The sequence below is a fragment of the Gavialis gangeticus genome, unplaced genomic scaffold, assembly GCF_001723915.1.
Source record: "Gavialis gangeticus isolate Ggan-Ray unplaced genomic scaffold, GavGan_comp1, whole genome shotgun sequence".
NCBI classification, from domain to species: domain Eukaryota; kingdom Metazoa; phylum Chordata; order Crocodylia; family Gavialidae; genus Gavialis; species Gavialis gangeticus.
Window position 1 is genome coordinate 105987461 of NW_017729031.1, and position 9034 is coordinate 105996494.

The following is a 9034-nucleotide window of genomic DNA, read 5'->3' on the forward strand; positions in this document are numbered from 1 at the left end:
TAGAGAAATGTCCCAGGCCTGGCCAGGAGGCAGCTATCTCCTGGCCCAGTGCTCCCTGGGCCAGCACTTGGGGGAAGCCTAAAGCTCCCCCTGGTGGTGGCAGAGGCCCATTGCAGGGCCCCAGGAAGCAGGAGCAGTTTGCTCCCACTATTAGCAGCAAATCTGTTTCCGCGTCCCGACATGTGTAGGTGCCTGCCCAGGAGTGTTTTTCGCGAGTAGTTTACTCAGTAAACTGCTCCCGGATCTAACATATGTGTAGACACACCCATAGAGAAGCAGAGCTGGAAGAGACCTCTAGAGGTAATTTAGTTCAACTCCTTGCCTGAGCCAGCATCATCCCTATCAAAAATATCCCATACAACCATAATCTAAACTCTACATGAGAATACCATCAACCCTGACACAACATAGACTTAACACCCTCACCTGCCACAGGTAAAGCTGGGGAACTATGGCAGCCAGGGTCCTGCTTTTATAAAATGTTGTCAATATATGCTCAAGAGGTCCCTGGTAGAGGACCATGTCCCACATTACAGGGGAAGGCAAAACCTTCCACAGTCCACATGAACCTGACCATGGGGTAAAATTCCTTCCTGACCTCAAATATTGTGATCATTTTGTGAATATTTGACCCTGAGTGGAGGGAAAAGACCCTCTAGCCTGAAACCTCTTTGTTCCTAACAGAAGAATCTGCACACCCCAGTTGAAGTCCCTTGCTTGCTGTAACCAACACCTAATGCCTCTGGGAAGGCTTAAAAACACCTGACACATTTGCAGTGGTACATCACTAACACTGTAGGTAGCTGTATAGACATATACAACAACATCTATCACCCACTGTCTGAGTACCTAAATACAGAGGTAAATCCGTTCCTTCTATTGATACCATAATTGTGGTAGTTACAGCATATTTGTGATGGGTAATAAACATTGAAGTTGGAGAACATAGTAGAAATATTAGGCATAATAATTTTATCAAATAATGCTTATTCTAAGCATGAAAATAAAATTGCTTATCCAGAGAATTTGGTGAATCCAAAAATAAGAGTTTGGTGCTTTTGCCCTTTTTTTTGGTCTGTCTTGGTTCCTGCTTAGCTTAAGTTAAACACTAGGGCTGTGAGACGCTTCAGTTGCTGATTTGATTTGGCAGAGATTTGGCCTAATTTGGTGGCCAAATCTCTGAATCCAAATCAAATCAGGAGACCCGTTAATCTCTCCGAATCAAATTGGAAACCTCCGAATTGATTCGGAGAGATTTGGTGATTCGGACATAGATACAGCTTTAAATGTTTTTTCTACATACCTCAAAGTAGCAGATGGCTCATGATCACTGCGATGCTGGGGTGCATAGAGTGTCCCACAGGAGTGCAGAGGGTTCCCCAGTGTGGTCAGTGGCAGACCCGGAAGTGGAACAGAAGGACTTCCGGTCCGCTTCTGGGTCTGCTGGAAAGTGCTCTGGGGGACCCCACCACACCCACCTGTCTTGGTGACTAGTGTCTCTTGGGTCTGGGGGACACCCGGGGTCCCCCCATGGTTGATTGCCGAGCCGGGGAGCATGGGGGTGGGGGGCCCTGCGTGCTCCCCAGTGGACCTGGAAGTGGACCAGAAGCACTTTCAGTCCACTTCTGGGTTCACCACTGAGCATGCAGGCCCCACCCCCACAACTCCTGTGGGGTATGCTCCAACCCCCCCACCATTTTAGCATTCATGAGCTGTGCATGGTACCTTGAAGTATGTAGAAAAAACATTTAAAGCTGTGTCTATGGCCAAATCACTGCTTCTCTGAATAAGCATCAAATCTTCAGATTCAGCCGAATACAATTAAGGACAGTGATCTGAATCAATGAACTGAATCAGTGTCCCTGATTTGGGCTAAATTTGAATCGAATACGGCCCATTTTGCACACCCCTATTAAACACCCCAAACATGATACCTTTCTTTGACTAATACAATTCCTTTAAAAATTAAGCTAGCTCTAGCAATGATTAGGTGAATGTCCACAAAGTCTTCTAGATTTTGAGACAGCCAACTGTAACTTAATGACAATCTTCATGCAAAACACAGAGCTGGATTTAGGTTTTTCCCTCCTCTCCTCTCCCTCTTCTTCTCAGGATAAATTTGTGGCTCTACTTCTCTAGGTAAAGTGTTACAGGAGGTGTTGTTTTTCAGGCGTGTTCTCTTTTGGTGTGGATAGATGTCAGAAAGCAGTGTGATCTGGTGGATAGGACATTGGACAGAATCTCTGGGATCCTGAGTTCTATGTCCAGCTCTGCCAATGACCTGCCGGGGTGCACGCACACATACTAAGTCAACTTAAAATAAGGTGACTTTAAGTCAACTTAACTAAATTGACTTAAGTTAAGCTTCTCGGAACATACACATATACAGCTCCTTGACATGATGGTAGCCATCTTGTGAGTTATGTCAACTTAACTAATACAACTCAATATACCTCAGAGGTGCATTATCTTGCATCACATTTAAGTGCTTCACATGTGTGTGTGTATGCTCTGACAGTTAAGTTAACTTAAAAAAGTTAAGTCGGCTTAGCTGTCAGAAAGTTAGTATGCGTGTACACACCCCTGGTTAGCTTTAGACAAGTCAGTTCATCGAATCGACTTGAATCGTGCTGTGTTTTATGTCTGTTAAGGCGCAAGGTCAGTTTCTAAATGAGTTCAAATGGTTCCAGGAAAAATAGGGCCCTTGGCTTTTAAGTGCTACTGGAAAACAAGCAAGCAATAAAACAAAATCAAAACAAAATGCCTGTTGCTATATGTGTACATGTCACATGTTGAGTTTTTGTTTTGGGGTTATTTTCTGCTTCACCCAAATTATTTTTAGAGGAAAAAACTTAGTTACAAACCCTGCCTATTCATATAACTACATAAAATTTTTACTTACTGGCAAAAGGACAGATTTTCCTTCTAGGCAAGCATAATTACAATGTATCCATGTACTACTACACTAACTACTGCCCATATTTGATTCCAGGCTAAATAACAAAGTAAATTAATACAAGCTGATCATATGTTTAAAACTAAAAGCTGAATGCCAGAATTTCTCTTGGACTTTTGATCTTCTGATACTCTCCTGGTAATACTTCTATTACATCTCCCATTGATATAACTGTTAATCTGTGGGTGTGAGGAAAGCAAGTTAAAGAAGAGTTTTGTGTATCAATGCCAGTGTGTTCTTACATACTTACCCACAACAAATTCTTCTCTGATGTAGTGTTTATCTTTGTTACTACTCTCTTTCCCTGTAGCGGATTCTGGATTCACCTTCAGGAACTTATTTCTCTCTGTTTTCATGAGTTTGTTCTGTGAAACTTCTGTATCCTGGAAACAGAATTTAAGGTAAGAATTTACTTTTTATGAACTAAATAAAACATGAAAGTTCTTATACCTAGGAGCTCATATTAGTTACCTCGGAAACCCTGTTTAAAAAGCAACTTCATAGAAAAATGCCCTTTCCTTAATTTTGGTGGGGATGCTGGTACTTCACTACATCTGCAACAATAACATATGTTGTTCTTGGAGCATCCCAAATAAAGGGATTTCCTATATCACTATTTAAAAAAAATCACACTTTAACCAATTTAGAAATGGCCTTACCCTGTAAGTTTTACCTGTGTGCTGCTGACAGTCACCCAGTAGGATCTAGGGGAAAATCAGTTCCACCACAAGTTGTTTCTTGCTAGTGCTATAAGCAAAGCCATATACTTATTATTTGGGTGAAAACTCTGTCAGAAAAAATGAATTTACTCTCTCAATAGTCTCATCCAGAGGTGACACTGGCTAGTACTGTGCCCTAGGTGGCAGCAGCACATGCTGCAGTAGCCAAAGTTATGCTGCTGCTGGGGGGGATGTCACCTCCTTTTTTGCTCCTGAGATGCATGTTGAGACACTGTTTTTGGGTGTCAGAAAAGGAGGTGCCATCTTCACCAGCAGCAAAAAATCTCCATCTGGGTGCCATCATCGCTTCTCTGCTTTCCTTGCTGTTGGAGCTGCTGCAGGAAGGTGCAGGGCATTGGGAGGGAGAAGAGGGGAGAGGGTGAGTGAGGTGCACCACTAACTTAATTCTGGTTCTGCCCTCCCCCCCTCAAACGCTTAAGTAGTGCTGAGGGCTTGTGCCCTGCTTGCCCACCCATCATTACACTAGTAGCCTCCTCATGGGTGATTTCCACCAGTATCAGTAACTTTCATCATTCCTGGTACTCTGTCCCTGATGTTTTACATCACTCTGCCATCTTTCAACAGCTTCCTAAATCAACTGGAGACAGCATGGAAAAAATGGAAATTTTTTTTTTTGAATGTTGGTTCATAGCACTCATTTGTTTCTCTTTGTAGTATTTTAACCAGGCTGCTTGGCCTCAGACAGTGCACCTAGACATTAGTGTTGGGTTATGGGGGGCTGGAAGAGGGATTCCATGAGGTCCTCTAATCCAGTGGTTCTCAACTTTTTTTGTACCAGGACCCATTTGTAAACATCAATGGCAAGTCCTGACCCAGTGCCTCTCACTCTTGACCCATAGCCTCCACCCCCAGGCCCCTCAGTATGTGGGGCAGAGGGTGGGTGTGTAGGGGAGGGAATGTGTGTGTGGAGTATGGGGGAACCCAAGCAGCCCTTGCCCATTTTTAAAGTTTGTTCACGACCCTTTCATATATTCTTGCAATCCACTTTTGCGTCACAACCCACAGGTTGAGAAATGCTGCTCTAGTCCAGCCCCCTGCTCAAGGCAGGATCATCCCTGACTGGAAGCCAGCCCAACCAGGAGTGTGTCTAACATTCTCTTGAAAATTTCCAGAAACAGGAAATGTCACATCCTATCTAGGTAGCCTATTCCAATGCTCAATCACCCTCACAGTGAGAAAATTCTTCCTAATCTCTAGTCTAAATTTCCTTTGCGGCAGTTTAACGCCTTTGCTCCTAGTCCTGTCCCCTACGGCCACAGAGAATAGTTTACCTCCATCCTCTTTCATAATCACCCTTCAGGTATTTGAAGATTGTTATCAAATCCCCCCACAGTCTAGGTCCGAGTTCTTCTTGTTTGCCCTTTGTTTACAGTGGAGATAATCTGGAAGTGGGCTAGGTTGGCTTTCCTGATTCCATTCTGCAGGGTGTAAATCAGGATCTTACTTGGTGTCACCAGTCAGAGACCACTTCTTATCATACTGCAGTCTGTTTCTCAGCTATGTTGTAAGTGGTGAAATCAGCATGTGTAATTTAGTTCTCATATAATTAACTACGGTTAACCACATTAACTCTCTTAAACCCATTCCAGGAGGATGGTGCAATGCGTTCTGCTACTGGAACAGTGGCCTGTGATACTTACAGCACTGAAGCTGGCAGCGGTTTGCTCACCAGGCTCCTCTGGCAGGGTTGTCTCTTCTATCTCTGTCAGAAGTTGCTTTGCAGAATAAGTCTCACTTGCTCCAGCCTTCTCTTCTAGCATCAGCCCATGGCTGGGAGGTCCCACGATTTGGTTTCCATATTCAGAGGCTCTACCCCTCTTAGAGGTGCTGGTGGGGAAGCATTAAAATAAACTCAACCAAAAGGCTTCAGAATCTCAGTGATAAGATCTCTCTTTAGACTGGAGTAGGAAAAGCTGGAGGTTTTTCTCTTTTGTTCCTTTGTAAGCTCTGAAACCCTTTATAGCAATTTGTCAGTGCCATATAATGAAGAACAGCTCATGTAATTGTAATGGCCCCAGCAGGTAGCTGCTTTTCTCCTTGGAGGTCTCATCTCCTTATTACTGAGGAAAGCAAATACTATTTTCTCTCATGCTGCAACAAAGATCCCAGAACTCATTGGCAGGTGTCTTGCATATTTAATAATAAAATAATAATTATTAAATTATTCTGTGTTTCTGTAACACTTATCATCAAAGGTTCTCAGAGCATTTTACAATCATTAATGGCCTGACATTTTTAGAAGTGCCATGCACCCATAACTTCCACTGAAGTCAGTGGTAGTTTTAAGTATTTAGCCCCTCTGATAAATAGGACACATAAAACCTCACAGTATTTGTGTGACAGAAGTTTTTGTATATATTTTCTGAATACTGAATTTTGTTTGTAAAACCTTATTGTATGTGATGCATTTGGCTACCCTGCAGATAGGTAATACTGCACATATCTGAATTAACAAATTAAGGGAGAGTTAAAACTTTGCCTAGAGTCTCATAAATAAGATTCTCCGCGCTCACACTGGTTCACTCAAGACACATGAATCCAGTCCATTTTCTGAGCAAAACTTACCAAATTCCACATTTCAGTCACAGAAATTACTAATGACCATTTCTAACAGATGTAACAGTTACAGCTCAGCATAGATGTTCCATGTTTAAAAAATATTTTTTACAAAGGTGAGGGGGCAGGGCGGGGATGAAAATACATAGCAGAAAAATGACAAGCCATAATGTTGCATTGACATACATGCAGTGCAATCTTTTTGAGGTTTTTTTCTCTGAGCAGTGAAATACTGCCCCTTCTCTGCACTTTTATGTATCTAGATTCTTGGCAAAAGGCTAAGTAAGTATCTCTAGCCTTTTCTTTTTACACCAGATTTATTGTTGGCTCCATGTGCTTTTCACTACTTAAGTGATGCAAAACAGCCCTAAACCTGGTTTAACTGATCTGCTAAGACTGCTAATATAGCCACTTTGCATTACCAGAGCTGTATGATTCAGACAGAATGTACTGAAGAATTCAGCTTTTAAACTAAGCTTTTTATAGCACTACTCAAAGGTTCTGGTTAGGTTCCAGTGACATATTTTCTGCACAATCCCCCATTGTTCTTGTGTGCTCTCTCTTACTTGTGAGGTTTGTCTAGAATCTGTGGTTCTGTCTTAAGTCAATCAAGTGACTGCATCTAGACAAAGAATCTGACTTTAGCTGCAGCATATTGTGTGGACTGGAGAGAGGAAACTGGATACCAAAGAAGGGGAGGCAGCAGCAGTCTACCTCAATGCTTGTAACTTACACTACAGTAGGGGAACAGTCATCTGAGCCAGGAAGTCTCAAAATTCTCAGACAGCTCCTCTTAAGATAGTTCACTGCAAAAGCTTTAGAAACACATTTCCAAAGCATATTCATTATGCAAAGATCTGTTTGTACCTTGGTTACTTGGATAAAGGTAAGAGTGAACCAAAGCTCCAAAAATCTATGAGGAACACTTTTTTTCAGTCTGACAGCAAGAGAGTTTGCTTTAGTGTAACTTTGGATGATATATTAGTGTCCCAGAGGCAAAGGGTTAAGAGCAAGAGAAGAGTAAGGGATGTTGGTGTCTTAGGTAACTCTATAATCAGGTAGGGAGGGGACAGACGGGGGCAACAGCCCTGGGCACTGCCTTTGTGGGGGGGCACTAAAAAAATAGTTACTACTGGCTGGTGCTTCCTGGTGTATTGCAACTGCCCTGCCATGCCTCTGGCTCTAATATAGTTGGTCAGGAACCTATCAGCACAATGTGTTGCACTTGAAAATGTTGATCTGTTAAAACTGAAATTTTTGTGGAAATCAACAGATTTTCACAAAGCTTTCATTGAAAAGGTTTCTAAGGTATAGGATGGAATTTCTGGTCAAAACAGAAAAGAGACCTACCTAGAAACAGCCAAAAACCTAGTAGCTAGCTGGGGCATTTCTCTGAGATGTAGGAGATGCAGGTTTATGTCCCAGCTCTGAGTCAAAGGCACAATAGCCTGGAAGAGCCATTAAACAGTACCATCTACTGCAGGTAGAGTAGAGGCTATTTCTGTGTTTCCCATATCCAGGTAAGCACATGAACTATTTTGGGACAAATGTCTCTCCTCTATCCTCTTCTCCTTTTCATGAAAAAAGTTTCAAAGGTCTGGCATTTTTTCCAGTTCAGCTTGAAAGCCAATGTTGAAAAGTTTGTTTTTTTTTCAGTTAAATTTTTGTTTTCTGGAAGCACTAATTTCTAAGACTCCTATTACTTTGGTATCAAACTGCCTGAACTTTAATATTATCTGTCTATTTGGGGTTGACAGGTGCCTAGAATACCCAGTAATTGTTATCTAAGCACTTCTGAGTTAAATTAAATCTGTATATGAGGTAAACTTAATGGAGTCTTCTACTTTTCTCCCAGTACTAGTTATGGGACAGTCATAGACCACGCCCTAACACTTGTCAAACCCTGCAGCAATCTAATAGTCTCTGAGTGTGTCTACACATGCATTAGATCTGAAAGCAGTTTACTTGCGAGTAAACACTCCCGAGCAGGTGTCAACACATGCAGGGAAGCAAGGGCAGGTTTGCTGCTAATGGCAGCAAACTGCTTCCACTTTTTGGGGTCCTTCAGTGGGCCCTTGCCACCACCAGAGGAAACTCTACGCTCCCCCTGAGTGCTAGCCCATGGGCTGGTAGGGAGCACTGGGTCAGGAGACAGCTGTCTCCTGGCCAGGGCTGGGACATTGCACCCTGTCCCTGGGTGGGGGCTGCCTGCTGCTGGAGTGCAGACAATGTCCCTCTGCCATGGCATCAGGAAGCTCCTGGCCCTGGCTCCCCAATCAGGAGCAGGGGACTTGGAAAGAGTTGTTGGGGAGGGTCAGGTCTTAGCCCCCTGCCCTGATCTGCTGGTGGGGCAGCTAGCTTGCTGGGCAGAGGACTGGGATCTACCCCATCCTTGCAGCACTTTCCAAGCCCCATTCCTTGAATACCCAATTGGGGCATAAGGCTGGGACCTGCCCCAACCAAGATAGTTTCCAGACCCTGCTCTGTGATTGTGGGGTGGCAGCTGGAAAATAGGCCTGTGCAAAGTGGGAAGTATTTGCTTCAGATTCAGATTCAGCCAACTCAGAGGGACAGTGATTTGGTTCAGAGATTTGAATCACTGTCCTGATTCAATTCAGCCAAATTGGATCCAAAGATTCAGTGCCGCTTTGGAGATTTGGCCATAAACTAAACAGGCAGCAGTTCTCACCACGCTGGACACAGCTGCCTCCAGCTGGTAAGTCTGTTGTGGTGAGCAGAGGGGGAAGGAAGGGGTGTGGGGAGGGAGGGATTGGGGCTGGGG

At 43.5% G+C, this 9034-nt stretch overlaps 1 protein-coding gene across 5 annotated transcripts in view; it reads right to left on the reverse strand.

Moving 5' to 3' along the window:
- KIAA2012 (KIAA2012 ortholog) overlaps positions 1 to 9034 on the reverse strand; it is a 126098-nt gene that overhangs the window by 17055 nt on the left and 100009 nt on the right. For all 5 annotated transcript variants that reach the window (XM_019523504.1, XM_019523503.1, XM_019523502.1 and 2 more), the window contains 2 exons: positions 5337 to 5523; positions 3207 to 3339 (listed from right to left, as the gene is read on the reverse strand). In XM_019523504.1, the coding sequence (XP_019379049.1) occupies positions 3207 to 3339; positions 5337 to 5523 (320 nt within the window). The remainder of the gene's footprint in view (positions 1 to 3206; positions 3340 to 5336; positions 5524 to 9034) is intronic.